The sequence below is a fragment of the Ostrinia furnacalis genome, unplaced genomic scaffold, assembly GCF_004193835.3.
Source record: "Ostrinia furnacalis isolate ACB-3 unplaced genomic scaffold, ASM419383v2 OfSCF2870, whole genome shotgun sequence".
NCBI lineage: Eukaryota > Metazoa > Arthropoda > Insecta > Lepidoptera > Crambidae > Ostrinia > Ostrinia furnacalis.
Window position 1 is genome coordinate 511,015 of NW_021133109.1, and position 24,987 is coordinate 536,001.

The window sequence follows — 24,987 nt, forward strand, 5'->3', positions numbered from 1 at the left end:
AAATGTTGGTATTTAAAGTACTCGATAAAATCAGGTCATTTTCCTCCTTGGCATGTTTTTATAAGGTTCTACAAGTTCTCTGCCTCTACAAATAGTTTGCATATTAAAGCTCGGAGTATCACGAGGATAAAACCCCATTTGCGTCATTCATTTGTTAGGCTAATGTGATTAATGTCTTATATGATATTGATATAACCTTTTACATAACAATGTACTTAATTACATAATATACGTACATCTCATTTAATAATAGCAATTCTTCGCGGTTTTATACACAAGATAATCGCTTTGTCACTGAAAGCTTTTCCTATGGGAAGTGATATTTCGTGGAGTTAAATTAGCATAAGGAAATTATCTTTAAATTATTCGTATCTACATAATAAATAACATTAAATTATGTAATTCTATGCATTGAAACCAGTTGTATAGAAAAATGAATTATTCATGTTAGCTCCAGTAGAGAGTTAACGTGCAGTATAACATCTTAATGATTTTACTAATTAAGTTCGTTTCCATTATTGTAAAGTAGGTGCTCTGTTTGTTTAATCTCAATTAACGAGTTCTTACGCAACTAAATGGTTTTTTGATAAAAAAAAAGGTAACTCAAGTAGTGATATGACGTGGAACAATAACGCTCTTATATCACATGATTAAAAGCCAAGTAAGGAAAACCAACTTGCCAATAAACCACATGTTATTCTCGCAAAATCAAGCAACCGACAAAATACCAAACAGGAAAGTAATCGCGATGACACATCATATTAATATGGCTTGAACTAATGATGCCCAAGTAAATTACCTTACTCGTAGATACGAAAAGAATGTATTATGTATTATAGCAAAAATAAATAGCAAAATTAACTCGCTTCATATTAGTTATTATAATTAACTAATTAATGAAACGAAACAAAGTTTATTATCACTTTCAATTCAATTTAACGCAGAAGCACATTAAGTACGGCTTTTGGTACTCTCGTATGCAACGTGCTCGAGTTGGTAGAGCTCCCGTGAGAAGCGCGGGCTTGTCGAACAATTGATCAAGTTTGTGTAATTAATTCAGAAACACGAAGCCTCATCCGTAACTGTTCAGCAGATAATGTACGTTAGCGGTTTGATTTACGACTCCTGCGACCAGTCCCTCTAACCGCCCAAAACCGGTTAACAACCGCTTTAATTAACGCACATCCGCCTAACCGGGATCGCCGATGTCGCAGTAAAATCATTCAATACCGTTCAGAATTGAAAGTCGTCAGGAAATCGATTAAATTACGCTCGGAACTCTTTCTCATTTAATAGACCTACTTATCACACGATTAACTTAAATCGATTAGACATTGTTTTTATATTGCGAAACTCGACGTGTGTATTTATGAAACAACATCGAGACGTGTAATTTCATGCTAATGAATCAAAAAGCCAGAAGTCATTGCCTCAGCCGCTGTAGGCGTTCATAACTCATACCTAATTAAATGTCGAGGTTCTTGACTCGAGTCGAGGCAGTGCGCGGTGCGGGAAGCTACTGCCTAGTGCGCATTCGAGTTTGAGCACTTTTGTACGGTCAGACAGAAAGTTGAACTGTTCGACAGGCTGCCCACGCTCCGGCTGGAACTATTATTCATATTGTTGTGTCGGCGTTGTTCCGAATCGCTCGTTCGCCGTGTATCCGCGCCGCCCATCTCGACACCTAGCTCGTCAAGAGGCCGTTGGCCCGCATTACACGAGCGTGGGTCGCATATTATGTACATGCCGCATTAGCGAACATAGATACAGTTACGTGCAATGAACGATTTCTATATAGTCGCATTGTTTTTGGATTAATTACATAAGTACGCAACTGCGCCGGCGCGGCACGAATCCTATTCTGTGCCCGACCGCGCTCACTTGCCAAAAGCTATTAATTACGACCGAAGAATAGAATATCTCGACGGCTAATCCCCCGGAGACGGTTACGGTTACCGACAACGTTGATTAATGTCCGAAGCGTACGTTTAACTCTTTCTTTGTATACGTTTCTCGGTTGTGTAAACGCGAATAACCTTCTTTCGGGTTGCGCCGGATATTCTCGTACACAGGCTCGCATCCGCCGCACAACAAATAAATTATACATAGCAATAGTGATACCGCGGCCGACGCGCTCCGTTTGAAGCCTTGAAGACGGCCCGTCTGAAAGAGGTCGTGTTTTTATCAGTTTAGCAAGCGAGGAAAGTGATCGTTGAGGTTTTGAAGGCAATAACAGCCAATGCCAATTAAAACGGCGCGTTTTCACTTGTGTTGCCTAGCAACACCGCGAGGGAAGGCGCGGAGCGTGCACAATGGAAAATTGAGATGGGGTCGTTCGGTTCTCACTGACATTGTGCCGGTGGGCGTGCGAAGAATGTCGATGGAAACAACTGTTGGTTTCCTCGAACCGACACGCGTGACGAACCGAGAACCGGTTACACGACACCGCGCAGAAACAATGCATTAGCAATGCTTTTCATTAATTTTAGAATGTCTCGCATATGTGGTTTTGCTTATGAAATCATTATAAGAAATGCGGAGGTAAGCGCAGACAAACAAACACCGAGTGAAACGTAAGAATCTGAATTGATAAACAATCGTGTAAATCTAGTCAGCAATGTGGCGCAATAGCGGTTTAAGTTTACCACTCATCCTGTTTCTTTTCCTGGCGAGTAGGAGCCGCATAGGTGAGAGAGCGATAGAAATAAACGGGTAAACTGTGAAATCGACGCGCGCACATGTGCCCCACATACGCTCGTTTCAGAACGATGTAAATTTAAGTCGGCTCTAAAACTTATGTTACGTTGCAACATGCAACAGATCTCATAATCGATAGACTGATTTGGGTCACTCCGAGGTGGATAAATCCGAGCTCAGAAAGCGACAAAATGTTCTGCATTCTAGTAGGCACGTCAAACTGTTTTCATTGGCGATGTTAATGCAAACAAGAAGCTATCTAAAATTCTAAATGCTAATTCCTACATGTTCAGTGACTTGATATTTATGACTTTGGTATCCGTGAATTGTTAGAATTTTCTTATTGAGAATTCAACGGTTATTTATTTCATGCCTTTCAGAGGAAACTTTTGAAGGGCACGTGAAAGTGAGAAATGAATATAATGACACAATTAAACTTGTATTTAATCAGTTGAATATTTAGAACTATACAAGTTCTTCGATTATTAAAGCTAGTAATAATGGTTTAGAATTGTGGGTTATTTATTTATGACGCACGGTGTTATGTTCCACGTTCTAGGAATACGATGAACACGGGCAGTGTACAATAAATATTTGCTATGAAAACAATACTGAATTACCAAAGCGCTAAGTTTGTCTTAGGTGGGATAGAGTCAGTTGTGCAAATAGTGTTGCGCAATCCATCATCACATTGTTGTCGATCCGCTGCGGTGGGGAGCACGACAAGGTCAATAAAATGTGGAGAGATGATGCAAATTAAACTTTTGCAGTGTTGATTGAAACTCAATGAAAGGAAATGTCCCACACAACACTGCCGAATAGATGCGTAAACAAATACTTCGAAAATTAGGGAAGCTCTTTTAAAATGGTTCATTATGTAAATTGTCAACAAAAGTATAATTGAGGATTATTTATTTGCAATACAATTCCGTTGACCGCGTCACCTCGAGCCCGGCTGGCGCGGCGTGCTATAAATTAACCGACATAAAAGACATATGAACGGGAATAAAATGAGATGTCGTATAGTGAAAAGTTTACGAGGGGCGCGCGAGCCGCCGTCTACGCACACCAGTTGGCGTGGGTTCAATTCCTGTTTGAAGTATTTTCGGAGCCACGCACGGAGCGCCCGCCGGCCTGTTTACAAATACTAGCGCACACTCGATTCAATTCCACGAGATTTTGTAAACACAGTGCCAAAAGAGATTGGCTCGGTCGGCGGTAATACCTACAGCGATATTTCCTTGCCATTCCGCCGAGCAAATTCTGCTACGGTCAGTAAACATTCTTAACAGTCTGTTTAACAATTAATAATGTGTTTAGATGGGCTCAGTTTACACATTACATTCCGCTTACTCTCAACACAAGACAAGTTTATTTTAGTATTATACGAGCTCGTACATTATAAGAGATTCTGACGCTTACCAATATGCTTATTTGAAATTCAAGTAAGTTATTCTGTCTAATACCAAATGCGGATATTATTAATTCATAACATAAATGAACCAAACCCTCCTGTAATGTATTGAAATGAGCGCAAAAACGTGAAGGTCAGCCCGGAATTCATAAATCAGTTTTGCATTACAGTTATGAAATAAACTTGTATGAGGCTGAAAGCGTAAAAAAAGGCTTTTAAAAGCCAAATCAGTTTCCCCTTGGACCGGCTCGAGAGAATTCAAGCGAAACGAGAGCGGTATCGATAATCCTACCGGTTCTAAAGACTACACTATATTCGTGGGAGAGCGAGACGCTTGCTAATGCTAAATAAAATCCGGTCCGGCTTCCAACTGATAAATTCAGTGATTTATTTATGACTAGAATAGGGAAAGTGATAACTAATCAATGTTATATTATAAGAAAAAACGCATTTACATAATCGTTTCCTCGTTGATGCGAGCAATTTTATGAAACACTAAAGAATGTAATAGCCATGAGTTTAGCCGTGTGAATATCAGAAGGGGAGGATGGGGAGGAGGGGAATAAATTATACAGTATCGTATAAGAGGATGAAAGGGCAAAAACGTGAACATTTTCCTTTACCTGCTCCGGAGGCAGACCCTTTGAGTCGCCGATCGAGGAGCTCTTAACAGGTTCTCGGAATGTGGCCGCCTTGTTAATAAAATTCCCTACATAGTGCAGCCAGTTGAATGACTTCTTCGAATCACCAGACTCTAATTAAGCATCTATTATTAAAAATTTAGGCCATTCCGTAGATATTTTATAATTGTTTTATTCTTCCAATTTGCATGATTAAAAGTTATGGACTCTGACAACTATTACTGTATATAAATCGTGTATTTAAGTCTCGATTACAACATTAAAATATAAGGTAGAGAAAAAACACTTCAGACGTTAAAAAAAGAAACAAAGACCACAATACAAGTTTTACTAGTTCCTTTATAGCTTTGCCAAAGACGTTTCACGGGGAACGCTCAACGCACGATTTGTTTCGTCGAATCGAAAGCTCGCAGAAAAAAATTGAGTAAGCACCTTGAACAAATAAGGTCGAAATTCAAGTGTCTGTGACGGCAGTAAAGTGCATATTCGCGTGCTCAAATTTTGCACATTACGCCCCACAAATGTAAAGTGAAACAAAAAGTTTGGGATCTCGTAAATATTTCGACATTTTTGCCGGCGGCGAGTTGTTATTTTGCGTTTATTGAGACCGCTCTTGATTGCTACGCCCGGCGATTACTGGAGCATTGAACTTGAGGATTTGGGCTTGTGCACAGGTATTATTAGTTGTATTACAAGTAGCTTTTTTGTCATCAATGAGGAGATTGCGCGCATAACGAACGTTTGATTTGGGAGCTTGGCTCTACCATGAAAAAATAATTAAGTTTTCTGCGCAGGTGGTCTAAATTATCATACAATCAACCACGCACTTCAATTTTGACTGTAACAATGTAGCAACTGAGGTCACAACTCTTGTGCCAGACTTTGTGAAACATTTACAGGCTGGGATAATAATTAATGATATTGAATGCTACAAATGTTTATAGTTGTCATATCGACTGACGTTGGCATTCATTCTGATCAAGGTTAAATGCTCGAACTCAAAATAACTACTCGTTAACAAACCCCACACCCGATTGTAAAAGACAGCTGTCGTGTTAACCTTGGAACCTGTTCGTTAGTCGTCCGAGTGATCAACCCTCAGAGCATTCGAAAGCGAAACATGTGTTCGAACAACGCAAAGTCATATTAATAGCTCGAGCTCTTATATAAATCACTGAGCACACACGCGAGCTGCATTCGACATACGCATTAAATAGCCCGCCGATTTAGCAGAAAAGTTCAAATAAAGGAAATGTCGATAGAGCTTATCTGAAACCGGTTGACGGAATGGCTGAAACAGGTCAAAACAAAGTCAGCAGTGTCTGAACGACAGAAAGGGGTCAGTGACTGCGCAGCGGGGTGGCTGGGGTGGGGGCGGGTCTTAATAATACATTTGAAAAAAGAACCCTAAACATCTGCCGTGCATGTGCGTTTCCACGCGGCATAATGCGAGTCGTGCGCACAGCGCAACCGCACCGATACACATCATACACAGCCTTTTTGTGCAGTAGCTTTTTGTACTTCACGCTTTGTGCCCGCGAGCTTTCAAACGGACAATGCCTTTTTTATTAGAAAGGAAATCAATACAATCGTGACGTTCAAAGAACTAAGCGTACACAGTGAGAGACTTATCAACCTGTCTCTACTGTTTTATAGATCCCACTGCTAATAGATTTATACGTACAGCTATAGTGCTCGTACAGTCTGATAATCATTGATCAATGCGGATAAATTAAACAACTGGATTACAAAGCCATCTGCGACCGTAATTAACAAGTTGGCGCGGTGTAGTACACAAATAGTTGAGTGCGAATCGATGCAGTTCTAGGAAGATCGGAACATTCTGGATCGCTGCCAGCCACTTTTCTACGGGGGGAAACCGGGGTGAAGTGTCACTTGTAACTTTGACGCTCGGACGATCGCGCTGACTATGAATCATCTTGGCAAACTGCAGATGGTTTAAATATTGCATGAATTAGCTAATGTACACATTTTTCTCTGTATTCTTTGATAATGCACGTAAATCTCCCGAACTAAAACAAGGAGTCATTACTTCGGCCAAGTTATAAATTAATCACGTTCACTGAAAATACCAGTTGGCAGCTCATTTACTTTTAGTAGTCTAGCAGTATTTATAAGCAGGAAGCACAAATATTTGAAATAGTCGGTTCACGAGAAACATGCTTTGGGCTATTTTAAGATTTCATCAACATTACTCATGCATCCCAACTAATATTATAAATGCGAAAGTAACTCTGTCTGTCTGTCTGTCTGTCTGTCTGTCTGTTACGCTTTACCGCTTAAACCTCGCAACCGATTTTGATGAAATTTGGCATAAAGATAGTTTGAGTCCCGGGAAAGAACATAGGATAGTTTTTATCCCGGTTTTTGAAACAGGGACGCGCGCGATAAAGTTTTTCTGTGACAGACAAAATTCCACGCGGGCGAAGCCGCGGGCGGAAAGCTAGTTTACTAATAATTGGGCAATCGGCCTTATATTTTGCGTTCGAAATGCCTGCCGTTCATTGACAGAGGGAGCAAAAAGTTGTCTTGGCATTTATTGCAGTCAAGACGTTACCTATATGTAGCGAGGCGAGTTGGTAAAGTAACTCGTCAATAACGAGTAGAAGTGAGCCCGCCAGAATGCCGCCAGGTAGGACCGGTAATGTCAGAGAGGCAGAGATCGCGAGTCGTGGCCTTTGACTCGTGATCCCCCGGGGCGAGACGAACTCGTCTGCCCTCACGAAAGTTCCTGTTACATTCCCTTGCATGTTGCACACCAGTTTGAACGCTGCCCCCACTAAGCACTCCCACTATATAGGACAATACCCATAAACTACCGCACTGTTAGCAACTCTCATTAGTGCAGCGTGTACCGCAATAAACTTCTGAAGGTGTGTGTAGCAAAGGGTAAGCCATTAAGGAAACGCCGCAATAATTTAGTTAACGACAAATTAATTCACTAAAGTTTGCAACGGCAAAAACTGTTTCAATCAAAGTTGTTATTATCGCGTATTTGCGGTGGCAGAGATTATTTCACAACTTGGATATTATCATGGAGATTCCGCAGATAATAAAATTCAAAATGGATGTCGTAATCGTAATCGGCGCGAGCGCAGACGGTGGCAGCGGCGCGCGGGCGGGCGGGAAGTCCCGTTAGGAGAAAGTAGCCGCCTACACCAGCGCACGGATCGTGACGGCTCGTTGGACCGACCACGGCCATCTTGGAGTCTTGGAGAGACATTCGATTCGATTTTATCGACCAACTTAATATGGAATTTGGATTGACATCACACAAATAAAAGGTGCCCAATTAAGGGTATAGTTTCGTATCACGTACTTTTATGTTCATGTTTCGTTTGTGGCTATATCGGGTTGTTTACAGACACAATTATAGCTTTACGTTTAAATAAGTAGAGTCGCTTTCTCTTTCTGCGGAATGGTTACAGATTCTGCGAAAACTGCAACTGTGACTAGGCAAGAATCCGTCAATCATCCGCTATTGTGCTGAACACAATAGAGAGCTCGCAGATCCACAAAACGTCACGTCACCAGCATGTCACAGCGCGCACAGCAGTGCGCTGCCAAGTTATAAAAAATATAGAGTTCAATGTGCTCACATTGGGGTCGACAGAGATTATGGGACATGATTTGTGAAGCGGATATTGCAAATTGCATTACTAAATCAAGTAAATTGGCTATTGATACGTTCAATGCCAAATGTCTTGTTCACGATTAATTAAGTAAGAAACTCTTACTGCTAATTTAGTATACCGTCACGTTATTTTATTAAGACTGTAGTGATGCACTGAATTAATACAACTTAACTCGAATTTTTTACAAAGACGTTAAAAAAGCAGCATTATTTTTTTAAACGGTTGCTTGCTGAAATCGAATAAAATAGAATATAATAGATTACGTGAGTGAGAGCCGTCTAGCCGACACAAATGGCCGAAATAAACTTAACATTAACCTGACATTTAACATATTACTGTCAAAATTACCAAACTGTTGAATTCGCCTTTTGATAAGTGCATTGTAAAGTTGATTGGCAACATGTAATATGCAATCACATGCAAAGAATTTTGTGAATACCGGCGTGACCTTTCACGTTTATTAAATAGTATTTAAGTATTTAAAATGAGTTGAGAAAAAATGACATTGTTTTCAAAAATCCCACGACGTTGTTATTGAAATTTAAAGTCCGCTCGGTAATAAAGTGGCTTGTAATGAGACGCACCTAGGCCATAATAAAGCGGCAGTAATAAGGTCCAGTTTTTACTGCCACTCAGAGGGTATAAAAGAGATGTGTATCATTAAAGTTAAATAAAACGTTGATCCCGCACTGGGGCTCTTATTACTTCGGGGCGGGGTTCGTCGCCGCGGCCGTCCCAGCAATTATTGCGCAAGAAGTAAAATAAAATCATGACAGCGATAAATAACGTTTCATAACTACACGACGCGGACGCCAGCAGACCGCGAACCCGCTCGACCGGTCGCCGCAGGTGGCGGCTGGCTGCGCCTCTCTGACCCTGGGACCGGACCAGACAACCACGAATCCTCATGACAGATAGCATTCACACAAAGGTCATGGATTAAGGAAATAAGATAAATAACAGAATGATCACTCGCCTCGTGATGCCATAAACATACGATGATAAGATTGCACTTTTATCTCTGTCCTTGCCGACGGAATTTTTGCAATCGAATTGTTATCAACACTATAAAGACATTATCAGTCTGTGTATCGTCAAAATGTTTCAAAATAAATGTAGAGATTATACGTTAACATTGTGTCTAATATCGCGCTTGTTTTCTCTTTGTTCNCCTTGTTCGTCGTTAAATATTTGATTCGACTCACAACAAGGCATTATCATACAATTACCATTCAGTCACATGTTCGTATCATGTAGGTACCTACTATGTTCTTTTGTCCGATTGTATATTCACGTAAATCGTCTCCACTCATTCTTCGGTGTGGATGTAGAGTCGCTTATTCGCTTCACAATAAAACAGATGTTCATATTTTCAATTTAAAGGTTGACGTCATCAAATTATTATTAAACGCAACTGTAACGAAGTTAAATGACAAACGAGGTTACTGGTGGAGCATTTTGTTCACATGTTTGTGGCACAGTTTTATAAAAATGTTTTGATATTATTTTATAGTAACATCGAATATATGGAGCGGAACAGTAATGAAGTGGATGTTGTTATCGTATCCAAAGACAGCAGACTCGATCGAAGCGAAGGATAGAAAGTCGTGCGTGCAAAATTGCATGTTATGACCACAACCGGTTGCCGGTTGCCGGGGCCGATGTATGTGAAACTCGGGCATTAGCTGCCACGCCATAAAGGAACGCTGCACGCTGGCGCGCTTTAACAAGAATGACATGCGGGCCAATTTAATTTACATTAATTTAAGTAAACACACCGCCATATGTTCACATATTGGTGCAGACAAACGTGCCTATGGACAGAATTATCAACGACACTTGTATAATTATTGAGGATAATGAAATTCACAACGGTATTTGTTCTATGAAATTGTAAGCATAAAGTAACAATAGTGTATTTTATAATTGTCTAGGTACTACTCGTGAAATGTTGCGAAATAGTTTCATAAATGTAGGTGAAATATTTATTTATTTATTTATTTTTTATTTATTTATTTATTTAATAAAAATCTTAGCTCTAACATTACAGGTTACCCCAATGCGATAGAGTATATATATTTTATAATGTAGAAAGGTTAATAAATTGAGCTGTTAATCGAAGTGTTGCGTATCTAACTAACAGCAGGGCGATGACCCTTAAGATGCGGGCTCATTAATGCACCCATTGCAAAACGCAGCTAAAGTAATGTCCAAGCTGCATTCACATCGAACCGAACGCTCATTACATTACTCATTAAAACACCAAGTTATTTACAAAGCAATTGTTGAATTATATTTATGTCAGTTTTTAATAATAATTGCCTCGGAAATACAATAGAAGACAGCCGTCTAAATAAACTAAAAGATATGTTCAACGTAAAGTAACCATAACCTTAGTTAAATAATTGGCCATTTGTTTAATAGCTTCAGTCTCTCAATATTTTCTCGCGAGCTATTGTAGCCGACATCAGTCAAAACAGGTAACAGAGGACAGCAATAAGTTTTCAAAGGGCGAGGTGGCCCGAATACATTCAAAGCCCTAATAGCCTCCCGGGACCCTCGTCCCAACGGTCGCCGACAACAATGGACCGTGCCCTACAAATCTCACATATATTAACTTTATTATTATTCTCGGCTCAGTTTCATCGTAATGTTGAAAAGATTATCGTGTCTACAAGAACCGGTTTCGTTACGAGTCGTGTTATGAAACGCGGTTAATAATTCAACCCGGCGAATTAGACGGGCAAATACTTTCACCGCGACTTTCTGGTGCGAGGTGCGGACAGCGGTCTAGCTCGCCTGACCTCCGCGGGCTGCAGTATTGTTCAACAGTTTTTTTGTGCCCGCTAGTTCTATTAACGCCCGTCAGTGTCAATGTTGAAATAGAAAGCTGAGAATCACTCGAGACGTCAAAACAAGCCACTCAGGAAGTAGAGTATCTCTAGGTGATCAGAACCATTATTTGCCTGCATCATTGCCCCGGGCAATTAACGTCAATTACCCTTTCCCTCGGGCGTACCGCGGCGACGATGGTCGTCACTATCTATGGCCGATAATTACCACATTTCGCCATCACAGTCGGCTGCGTCATCATTATAAATAATCGCCCTATCATATCGGCCGAAGCAATAAAATTCTTGTACTGGATACTGGATTAATCATATCCGTCGGACGCGATCACTCACGCATATAAAGCAGGTGTTTATAAATACAGGTCCGTATAGTACGGGCCATAACAGCCGGTAATCGTGAGCTAAACATGGACAAATATCGAGAGACCGGTTCTCCGACTTTTAAAATGTTTTCGGAGCAATTCGTGCCACGAATATTCATTTAATTATCTACATGAGATTCGAGATGACGCACGCGGAGCTTATTACTGGACCGGCATTCGTTTTTTCTTGTTATTTATAGCAGATATCAATAAGCATTAAAACGGATTCGTGGAAACGATATCGTCGATTCGATAGACTCGTAAATGGCATTTTAAAAACATATCAGAAATCAAGTTAATCCTGTTTCTTTAATGAGAAGTAATTTAAATCGCAATCTTTTAAAAGGCCAACGGTAAGTTTTTTACTTCCAATTATATTAACAACATTGAATAAACAAAGCATTAATAAAGCTGATACTATAAATAAAGAGAGTAATGAGATTTCAAGTACAAAGGTCGGCTTTGAAGCAGAACAAACAAAAGTTAACGCTCGATTTCGAATAACATTGTGTACTTTATTATGTTGGAGTTTGTAAAGGTGCGGCGAACATGGGGAAAAGAAAATAAAGCTATACCACAGCGAGGGTGGCACTGACACCTCGTGTGTGGCGGCCTTTAACGACCGGGGGAAGGAGCGTGTTGTTTTAACCCATTCCCGGCTATAGGTACTGCTCACAAAGACTCGGATTCCATTATACAGGAATAACATAAATAACGATTAGACATGTACCGTTGCACAGTACATAATAAGATTGATTTACATACCTGAAACAGTAGCCCGAATAAAGAATTATGTAGAACCATCTATCGAAAACGACATGACCCCGTTACTCGGATACTGGATTGAATTTTAAATTTTGAAATAATAATAACAAATGTATTTGTCGTCCGCAGTGGCCTCTGCTCAAACCGACGGGTGCGCATAAGTGGCCCATCCATACGCAGATGAGTTTGGACAAACAAAGATATCATTTGAATGTGAAATCAGCGATCTCGATCACACAAACACGTTTATGACGCTATACATAAAGGCTTTGATGCTGACGGCAATTTATTATCATAATACCGACTTGTAGTTATACCTTACATAAATTATCCTGCTGCATGTAAGCCGATGCCGAACCTATTAATAAGTACATTATGAATGTATCAGCTCAACTTAAGAGCTCGAGATCTATCAAAAGATTAAAGTTTGATAACAATCATTTACGATGCGTTTTTGTTTAGAGAGAAACAAAATTGCAGACAAAAAAGTATCTTCATATTTTTTGTGGCGAACAGTTTCAAGAAAATAATATGACAAATCAAGTGTAGCACACACTTTAGGTGCATCTTTAAAAACATTAGTTGCGTTAGCTGTGACGGCACTCGGCGATTTGGTTTTACAATCGACATCAGTTCGATCAATATGAAACATCCCCTAGATACATAAATGAATAAAGACTGCAGTGAAACGTGTAAACAATTTACCTTTTTTGTTAATGTCGCCGGATTCACTCTCAGGGGACGAGCCTGCAACAAAAAGAGAAACATTTTCAGATAAATCATTCAAAATAAAATGGGGTCCAACAATTTTTTTATTAAAATGTATGCGCATTTTCAAGTTATTCAAATATTGTGCAGACATAGGATAAAAAGTTTTTATTTAAGTGTATTTTTGAGTAATCTAACAATAATATTCACGTTCTTGTTAAAAACATCACAAAAACATACTTAATACGGTATGCTCATTTTGTGAATCAATAAAATAATGTTTTTGTGTTAACTAGTTAATTAAATGCTAATAAACATATTTGTAAAGAACATGACAAGACATTATTTTTAGAATGATCACAATAACATTTATAAAAAAATTCGCGAAGGTTATGATGACGGCAATCAAAATATTTTAGTCACAAAATAAACGGCCCAACTAAAATGGAAACCTTTACTTCGATCCAAAGGTCAAATATTTATCCGCTGAATATTTATGAAGCTGTCAAGAATAGCAGACACGAACTGGTTATCGTAACCTGTTTTGTCGAGTAAGAGGTATGTGAAATAAACAACCTTTTTTTCGACGGATGTATTCACAAAAAAGCGTTCTCTGATGGTTTATGTAAGCACCTAACTCTGTCTAGTTAGATAAGATCATGTGTATTCTAAAACGTGACTTTGTAATTAGTATACTGACGAAAATATCTCGGGTCCTTGACAACATATGTTTCACGTTGGACTTTTTAGGCTTATTTCGTTTATTCAAGGTTGTAGCAGATTTATTGTTGTCTTCTTAGGGAAAAAATGTCTTAGCAGGCCGGCTGTTGTGGGTAAAGCCTGGAATGGGCATGGCTACGGCAGGTGGGCACATATCTCGCGTTTCTGCCCGCATGCTCCCGCCTTGCCCACTGGCGCACCTGGCAGTTCACTAACCTGAAGTTATATGCGCCCGGACCTCATAAGTTAATGTATTTGTATTCCATTTCGCTTGGCTATCCCTACTTCGTTCTGCTCGTGTGTGGTCCAGTCCCAAGTCGTAAAATGCACCAATTATTATGGTCATTTTACGAGAGATCTGGCATTTAATCAGCATTTATTCTGTAGTAAAAACTAGTCTATAAAATTACGTAGCACGTTGTCCATTCGTATGTATTATATATTAATACATAATTAATAAAACTATTTAATATCCACGACCATAGCGAGCGGTCGATAATTTAATTACAACACTTATTCTCCACCATTTTTGCGCGCATTATCATATGCCCATATAATGTATGTCACTTCGCCTTATTGGCTTAATAAAATCAACCTCGAAGTGTTGTCGTTTTTTCATTGATCATAAACGCTGACCATAAGCAGAAGGTGGACGTCGCGAGTCTGGCAATCAATCCATCAAAAACCGATATCCATCATTGTAATGTGGGTGTAAACTGCGAAACAGCTGTGGTTAAATGCTCGCACGACTCGCCTGGCATTTTATGTACCAGAACCTGTTTAAGTTATGCAATAGAAAAAAACGTATTTGCTTAATGGCATGCAGTTGCTATCTTTATGCGACAATCACCTGCTGATTGTGAAGTATGCTGTTTACGTGCGCAATTACGAGTTATGCTAAAGTGTAATAGACGCTTGTTATTGAGGTAACCTCCAGATATTATTGTGCAAATTAACTGTAGGTAATTGCACTTTGATCTATGTATATGTAGGTTTTAATTACTTTGTTTATTCCAAAACTTATTTTAAAGTCTGATAATTGTCATTAATGTACCCTTTTCAATGAGCCAATAAGTCATCATCAACAGCCCTTTACAGTCCACTACTGGACTATGAGCCTCCTCCACTATAGTGGAGGGTTTTGCCATAATCCCCACGCTTGGCAGGCGGGTTGGAGATCGCAGTTTAAAAGATTGATGTTTGTCAGAGAGCGCTGCTACCCGTTCTCTGTTTGATGTGTAGTCCCTAAGTCGCCTCTTACGACACCCGCGGGAAGAGTAGGGGTTGGTGACAAATGTATTCTACTCTGCCGTCACCACACGGCAACGTGAGCCAATAAGTACCTACCAATTATAAGATCCGAAAACGTATAAATTATCTTTATTTATTTTTTACCACAATGTATTAAGTTACAGCTGTCGTACAGATAATTCATAACATCAAGTTTCCATCCAGTTGTGCCATCAGAACCTGTAGACACAGGTGGTCGACCAAAGGTGGATAGATTAAAATGAATTTATCATAACTGCTCAACGTTGCAAATTTATCATTCGGTCCGACAAATTGTAGGCGATTGCCCAAGGGAACGGGCGTATCAAATCAATATTACCAGTTGGATCCAATCAGCGAACCTGTTTTAGACGATAACTATCGTGTACTTGGCTGCGGGAATTATGGAAGGCATTTCCTCAAACAGCCTCGCAACTGTATAATTAAACCGCGTAATTACCGCCGCAGACGCAGGCTGTACCGTTACCGCTAACTAGAATTTTCATAGCACTCTTAATCATTGTCATTTTGTTAAATTTATTCATTCTTACCATTACAACCACGAGTTGCACGACCATCTTAATAATAATGCAGTTCAAACTGCGCAGAAACCACGACGACGGCAGGCTCGACTGTTGATGCTTTACAAAGAACGTAAATGGAATTTTAATAACTCCGTCATTGAATGGAGCGGCATAAGTTTCTAATGAATCGACTATTACTGAATAAGGAAATGGTCAATTTGCATCGAGCGTACACATTGTGGATGCACAAGCGTGACGTCTTATGGTGCGGAAACATTTGTTTGCTGCGCCCGCGCCCTAATGCCGCGACCGTTGACTGGACAGACTAATGACCAGCCATACTCGTTCCTGCCCTCGTGGGCAAACGACAAAAACGCATGCCGTTTTCCTTTTAAGTGGCATAGCTCCTTTCCTGCGCGGCATGCGGCCGGACCAGTCCGCGCAACTGGTCCGTGAGAAATGGGGACTCGCTGGGTACGATGCCCGATATACCTATGTTATGTACCACCGGCACCGGCCCGTTCTCCTCTCCAATTAATTGTAAATACGTCAGTCGCCAAATACAGACGCTTTAGACCTTATATGAGCAGCCTCCGTTTGCAATGCTCTTACATGGAAACGGATAACGTTGAATTTATTTAGAATTCAATTTCAGTTGCATTCTTACATATTTATGAGCATTGCAATCGACCGCAAGCGTACATAAATTTATTATTGTATTCAATTAATTAGATATCAATTCATTGATTGGTTCATTGAAACGACTGAAGTAAAANAGGTAAAATTTAAAATGAGATTGCAAAACCCGATAACGGATATCTTATCCGTCTTGTTTTCCATTTCTTTACAATATCTGTTTAAAATACAACATTAAATACTAATACTGTCTTATCTGGTTAGGTATAGTGAGTGATTGCTTCCACGATGGAAGGAGGTGTCTGAGAGAAAATTTATTGAGACTATTGGAGAGTGCCTGTGTAGAGCTATTTAGTTTTCATCGATCAAAACGCCAGTATTGTCAAACTCTCTTAGCTTTCTAATTGAGATAAGTACGAGTACAAGAACGAGACTGGTATATCAGCTAGTTAACGGATGTCGTCCAACCGGTCGGGCAACCGGCGCACAGTGTTGCCGGTTCATAGTAGGTAACGGACAAAATTATTTTCGATCTGAACTTACTACCTTTTGTCAGATTTGTATAGAATATAACTATATCTAATAGAAAAATACATTTTTTAGTTTTGAAATTGGTACATATTTTAGTACAAACTTGGAACAAAAATTAATGCAAAATATCATCTAACTTCAGCTTAATGATTAGGGTTTGTGGCTTTCCATAGCTCGATAGGCTTATATCATCCAAATGTATTTCTTGGTGCACCTTTGTAATGACGTTAAGTATGTTACCATGTGTAATTGACCGCTTGATTACAGGAACTTGATCCAATTCTCAAACAGCGCCTCGGAAAAATTCTTAGTTTCGAAAATCGCTAAAAACAGCGCGGGTAGTATGTCGTAGCAAAATTTGTTTTTACAACATGAAAATATAATATCTGAGGATAATTTCTATCAATATTTCGTTACGGAAAGTAATGGAAAGTATGTACTTTCAGCCTTGTGAGTATAATTTTTAAGGTCGTTTTCAATCACTGATTTTGTTAATTTTTATTAAATAAATAGGCTTAAGTTCTATAAACACAAATACATTTTCTAAAAGACAGTACCTTGAACTCTAGAACCCATATTTTTAATCGTGTAAATATTGTCAATTGACAAAACAGTGCCTAAATGAATAAAGCAATATTTTTGTTCCAAGGAAACCTTGTTATCGGACGCCCTACTTTGACCAGTCATATTCTCATTTCTGTTAGCAATCTATCCTCAATATTTTACATTTTCACGACACACATATTCAGTTTGAATAATAGTTAATCAATTTTCGTTTACGGTCAGTTTCCAAAATTTGGTTTTTGTCCGGCCGTGGCAACACTGTGCGGCGACCGGTCGCGCCGAGACCATTCAATTTACACGTACAATTAAGCGTGATACACGCTCCACGAAATCGGTCGCATATGTTGAAAATCTCATGTTACAAGAGCGCACGTAACCGGTATTCGATGGAGATATGCGCCGATAAATATTTCCCATTGTGTTCGGAGGAGTCAATCGCGCAAGGGTCGCTGTTTGCGTTCTATTGAACATACACCTCTGGCACGCTCGTAAATTAAAAACGGCCACTTGGCAAACGCGGTGTACCTAAAATAAACAGATAATAAGTTGGAGCGGTCTGCGCCTGTCTAAAAATAGATATGTTTTCATAAACCTGATATGAGATTTTATGCAGAGCCAGTGTCGGGAATGAGGTCGAGCGAGTTGGCATGCGGCTCAGATGTGCCGGTTAATAAACAATGCGTTGGCATGCCACATTAACACTTAGATCTTTATCTCGAATGCCGAAAATCGTTTCAACGAAAATATTGACTAAATTGCTAGGTACTCTCTTTCCTTGTTTGTAATGTAAGTCGCAGTTATTTCTATCGTCTTTTTATGTCTAACAATGTCATGCTTACAATGACAAATACTTATTATATCTATGAACGGAAAATCATATCAATATATCTCGAAAAGTTCTCAGTAATCTTCGAGTAGATAACGCCATATTTTATTATTATCTCACTGGTAATAACATGAGATTATATCGCATGATTTTATTAATTTCATATCTGATAATATTCCCTACGATAATTTAGATACGAGTGTATTTGTTACGGTAAATGTGATACATGTGAAAATTATGAATAATCGCCAGTTATTATGAATCAAGAAATTTCTAAAAAAGTGTTCCATATCTTTTATATGAAAATACACAATATGTAGATTCTCCCACAAGGTTTATTTCTTTACTTTAGTTAGTCGATACAGCAAATTCTCTGAAAGCTGTGCCCTGAGTAACATGGTTAATATCGTGCTTTATTAACACCTGAGTAAACATGTACACATTTTGCGGCCCCCAAGGCACCGTCTTAAAGTGATTTAGTCTAAGAGGCACCTATAAAACATAATATAGACTTAATGTAAGTCTTGTTGCTTTATGCTATACCAGAATCAGAAAACATCAGTTTAATGTCAACGAAAGAAGTCAGTCAGTCGTATAAAGTTAAATAAAATTGAGAATCCAAGAATTTTTTTGTTTTTTTTTACTTCCTGGAAGTATTTAAACCTTCACGGACGGCTAGACAGCAAAGGAGATGTCTGCAAGCGAAACGAATAGTTAGTTATGCATAAAGTACTAGCCTTTTAGTTCTCATACAAAAACCCGAGCAAGAGCTAATCGATTCCGCTGAGGTAGAGTCGAGATTTTACAAGGTTTGCACTTTCGGATTCTAACGATAGGTACAAAGGTAATAAAAAACATCGTTTCCACTTAGTATTCGAATAAAAACACTTTTAAAAGACGGTTGCGTCGTGGGATGAATAAAAATGTTCGGAACGAGGTCACTGTACATTGCAAATAGTGATGTACACTCTGCGCTGGCGTGTGTCGCTACAAAGAATTTTATTTTAACTTTTTATTGAACCCAATACAATCGTATTGAAAAGTCCGCATTGTTGTTTTCTATTTTTAACAGCAAACAACGCTGCATAACAAACTCGAAAAAATATTGATTGTCGAAAGGCAAAACAAGTTTTAAAAGATATTTCTTTACTGACACCGAATCATTAAAAGTTAATTATCATACCTACATTACATAGTAGATAATATGTATTATTTTTTCCTTTTACGTGACTCGACTGTTGTAACTTTAAGTATTAATTAAGAGATAAATGTTTTGTTGATAAGATTTTGTTTCCAGCTTTCTAATCGGTAGAGCGACCGTAAACTGCGAAATTAAATACTTTTGCATAGGTAATTACGGACGGAAACTGTAAATTTTTGTAATATACTGCGACTGCGGATATTATGCGTATGTTTGCGATAGTGGATCATTGGCGAATTAAGAATTAATGGACTTTCTAATGGATGCCAACAGTTCAGGTTAGCGGGTGAGCGCCCGACAGCGGAAATAGGGCATTAAATATGTATTTCGGTCCAACTCGGCGAGCTCGCCAAGTTTGCTTGAAAACATGGGTATTCCTATGTGTAATTCTCTTAATTCCCCAGTCTATTACTACGTATTACGTTTGAACGTAATCGGAGACTGAACGTAAAGGATTAACACAAAATGTAGAGCACTTCTCATCGCGTTATATCCTCAAAAATGTAATTAAACTTCGAATGTATAATGTGACAACATTACTTACTCGTGTTTAGCACTTATGTAGGAAGATATAACAGAAAATGACATACCGTTTCAAAACATCGTTTTGTTATCGATTTAAAATATACGTTAAATCAATGGAATAGAAACGGATCAAGGCAGAGGAATCTTTAAACAATTCAATATTTACATTATATTCTTGGATGAATAATGAACGATTTACGTCAGTGCTGCATTAGAAATTCTATGCATTAAACATGGCCAGCGTTACAAATTCAATTTTCACGTCTGTTTATTCAAAACGTTTCAAGACAAAAGCCAAAAATTCAGTCTCGAGCTAACATCAAGGAAACAATGAAAATTTGAATACTACCTACTTGGCAGAATAAATTCAATTTGTAATTTAAACAAATTTAATATTTACATTGTGTTTTAGAAACAGGCGAGGCGAGTGCTAATTGTTTGTGTCACACTCGCGGAGCGGTGCGTTCGGCGAAACAATCCAACGTGAACTTGAACTGCGTACAAAATTGAATTCCGTACCTGTCGGAGGCGGGAGGTCATAACTAAGTGGCTCATGTTCCCATGGCCGCCCGAACAATGGAGGAGCGCGCGCATTAAACGGAGAACAATCGCCCCAGTGGAAACAAGAGTGCGATATAAATCAAGCTAAGCATTGCGTGCACCAGGCTGCTATGGATCCCGCGCTCTGCGCCGCTTTATAATTACCGAGTACTTTCGCCAACCAACGGCCCGACGCCATCTTGCTATTTATATTGCAAAATGGCGGACCGTGCACAGCGCAGAACGAGTTCCTCTTTCATTTATTCAAAAAGAAAGGTCGCTGCACGCGGATCAAACGAAGGACTTGGTCATTTCGGATATAAAGATCTTTATCCGCCACTTTAATTTTACTTCATGGATGTGCGCCAATGAACTTTAAAGACTTATAATAAATACAATAAACAATATAATTAGAAAACAACTTAGCTTCCACGTTATGTAGAATATCACATAATAGATAATAGTTACTAGCAACTCCTTCATTGTGTTACGATAATCGCATGTCGTTTGAAAGATAAAAGGGTGCATTACAGTAATTTCATCGGATTTGTGACTCGTGTCGCCTGTTCGTGAAGGTTGGCCCCCTATTTACATTGAATGGTGCTGCCGTTACGATGTGACCGCTCGCAAGCGGGGTCACCTTGACCGGGCTCGCATATCTCGCTTCTGAACAAGAAATACGTTTATTAATTGCAACCATTCCTATTAAAAAAGGTTCAAGACCTTCACAGTCAATCAATTTCATATACCTAATTACCGATCACGCAATTCGATATAAGCGAATAACTTAACAGTAACTCGAATATTAATCAGCTCTTAATTACAAAACCTGCGAAAAGTCATGCAAGTGCAAAAATGACACACGGCAAGGTTAATTAACCAGCGAGCATCTAGAAAACGATAACACAATAGCTTTACAAACAATAAACAAGTGGCAATAAAGGTTTTATTTTATGAACTTGAAATAACAACGACGATATTTATCTATCAGCCACTAAATGATAGCAAAATTGCACAACTAATACATCACACTTATAACGGAATGATATGTTATCTGCGGCAAGTGGGTCAAGATAAACCCGCAGATACGCGTATAAATGTAATGCACACACGATATGACTGCTCGGTGAAACATTTTCCGTCGGCGTGTTTGCGATAAGAAATGTTTTGGTAGCCGTAATCCCCAGCAGGATAACGTCATGAATAAAAATAGCAATAACAAGCTCTACAGTAATTTATATCGCTTCGATTTCCTGTCGTGGACTTGTAATTCTGCACAGGAAACTAAATTCGAGGATAATTTCAATGCAGATCTTGCAGGAACGCTCGCTTAGTATTCAGTTAGTTTTGCGGGCCAATGGCGAGCGACTATGAGTAAAGTCCTGCGCCTCTTGAATATGTATTACCTGAACGCCACATACAGACGCGGCAGCCGTGACACACATCTAACGAGCATCTAATTCTGCACACTTCAAATGTTCATGAAACGTTCCGCACCATTAACCTCGTATTTAAAATTTACCACGCTAACAATTAAACTCTTTGTCAAGAATCTGATGTTTAATTCATATTGAGTGGAAGTGAAATCTGAGTAGGTAGTCTATTGTATCTAAATGTGTTACAACAAGTCATTATTCAATAAAACGAATACAATGGGCAGAAGCGTTACTCCTCGTGATTGAGTTTTTATTGCGTTCGTGTAACCTTTGTGTCCGCCTCGTTATAGCTTATTTAGTTGACAGACAACACAACCAGTCGTCTGCTGTAATACTTCGTTGCCCGAATGCCCGATAGCACTGGAACTAGTGGACTATTTTCGTAATGTCCGGTCTTCATCGTCCTCTAATTTTACGTCATGATCCTCTTATCGGAGGCAATGGCCTTATTTATAAAAACTATTCAATATTCATATTATGCGTAACAAGAGTTAAGTTTTAAAGTTCTTTATCTAATGATTTAAGTTTGGGAATGACATCATAGCGCTCGAGGCAAAAACAATGTGAATAACCCCATACTCATGGTCCGTAACAATGCTTGCTTAGGTAATAAAACTTGAAATGCGACGTACGCGAAATTACTACGTACCTGCATAGCAAGCTGAAAAAAATAAACTTAATGAGCGAAGAGAATATGAAATTAGATTTATCATACGGTAAAAATGGTTAAGTAAACAATGCTAATGAATCATTAACACTTGTAGAAAACATATGTCGTCTGGACATGATTGGCTCATAAGTCTCGTTACCCACATCTGCCGTGCGGCCGCGGTGTTAACACATGTTAGCTAATGGCTCCGACCCGACGTGCCACTCATAAGTTAACGCCTCCAAGGAGCTTATAAAAATATACACCAACAAAAAATCTCTAATTTGGGATCAAATAATTTCGTAGACACGCATTTGGTAGTTAATTCAGAACATACCAAAATGATTGCTACACTAAAAATAACAAAGCTATCAAATATGCGATCTTCCAAATGAATTCAGCGCAAAAATGCAATTGCCAACTGCGATGCACAATAGAAAAGAAACCAGAATGAAGCGTGCAGAATGGTGGTACGCGACGTGGGAAAGCGAATGGCGGCATTGGCGGCCATCTTGGAGTGGGTTCGTTCGGAAAACATCACGTGTCGGCGCGTCCGCCTGGCAACAACGCGCAGAGATAAACGGAGCGGAACAATTCGTGTTCACCACGTGGTTTTTTGTTTGTGCAACATTCCTCTATCCCGACGGGTATTGATTGGTCGCCGCACCCTTTTCGCTGATCGGCACATGAATCAGACACTTGCATTACAGTCAATGTCCAATCAAAGCGCCGCTCGACCTGATGTGATAGATGTACGAGACGCCAACGAAGAACACAGTCAAATGACAGAACACAATAATATAAAGCATAAAAACAAATCTAACAATCGAATAAGCAACCGTATTTCTGATTCAGACTCCCACGTAATACCAATTCACGTAATCAAAGAAAGAGTTACAAACCAGGTAAAAACATGTCCAAGTATTCTTAGAATTTCTATTGTTAGCTTGTTAAATTCTCAAATTTTCACGTAGTAAGTGAGAGAATTAGATAATGGCCTACTCTGGGCTGAATAAAATGCAAACACAAGGAAAAATCTCTACAACTTTATTTTGTTGTTTGTTGATTTCAAATGCCATTAATAGCATTGGATAAAGATAAAAGAAACCATACAGTAATAATATTAACTTATAGAGTAACACTACTAGCTTACTAACGTTTTTCGTGACAATCATTTCCTTGACGGCCATCACGCCGCCATACCATGCGTGACTCACTACAATACAGTGTTATTATAACATTTAAATGATCTTACTCGTCCTACACTTTATCGCTTAAATTGTTTTTAACATATTTATCGTGTTCTTCTTTATCTTTGCCTGCTCCTTATCACATGTCTGTTAAAAAATCCCTGACTTCTTTGGAAATAATTTTCTCTTCACGCCATTAAAATGTGCCAACTGAAATTATGGATTCAGATGCGATGCGAGCCCAAAAAGGTGAGCAAGTTACATAACTCTCTGTAGCATCGCAAAGAGGTCCTACATATGTACATACATTATGCAAAGAGTCTTTATCTTGTCACTTCGAGCACGCATCGCGGCGGCGGTTACTGTTTAGCCTTGCATGCAAATGTTGTTAACGACTCCGGGTTCCTGTTTAGGGCCATCCGTTAAATACAAATTCGGACGTTAAGAACACCACATGTCAGTATAGGGCAATAATAATTAATGCTAAATCTGTTCCTTCTTCTTTTGTGTGGGATTTAAAAACCCTGGTGTCAAACTTTATTACCCAAATTTGCAAATCGTTTTGAGATTATTTACGTAACCTAAAAATACTACAAAAAGACAAAGCCAGCCAGACGCAAAGTTGGCGCTGAGCTCTCGCTGCCATCACGTAATTCGTGAAATTCAATGACAAAAAAGTAGACAAAAAACCTAGGTAGGTAGAGTTGGTAAAAAAATAACGGCAACCGAATCTGGGTGAGAGAGACGAATGTAACAGCCTGTACTGGCTAGACAGAGACGGGCGCGCACGCCATCTTGCCTGCATTGACTCTTTAGTCACGCGCAGTAAAGTAGCGTTTCTATTTTTTGCGCGCTCTCGTCTGACCTCGTTGGTTTATCGTTATCATACGGCTCTAATAATAAATGGATTTCGCTTGTCACGGAATGCGCATTGGCACAACAAGCGGGCATCGCAATAACAGAGATAACCTTCGGTACAGTTCATCCAATTCGCCCGCACATCGAGAATTTACTACATTAATTATGTTCTACTTACGTAGGTAGGTAGCAACAAGTGGCTAGATAAGATTTCGCAAGTCTTTGAACGGATTGATTTATAAACACGCAAATTAATCTTGGACTTTTATGTATACAAATAACAAAATACCAACTGATAACATTAGATTAATGAAATTACTAAAGCGATAGTCATTATTTGTAACAAATGACAAAGTTTAAGATTTATACCAGCCACAAGGGTTATTATTAAACTTATACTAAATTAATGGAAGCATGTTGCAG

At 39.1% G+C, this 24,987-nt stretch overlaps 1 protein-coding gene across 1 annotated transcript in view; it reads right to left on the bottom strand.

The window, feature by feature from the left end:
• Nucleotides 1-24,987, bottom strand: part of Kdm3 (Lysine demethylase 3) — a 146,952-nt gene that overhangs the window by 42,385 nt on the left and 79,580 nt on the right. Inside the window, exon 8 of the mRNA XM_028310029.1 lies at nucleotides 13,093-13,134. Within this exon, the coding sequence (XP_028165830.1) occupies nucleotides 13,093-13,134 (42 nt within the window). The remainder of the gene's footprint in view (nucleotides 1-13,092; nucleotides 13,135-24,987) is intronic.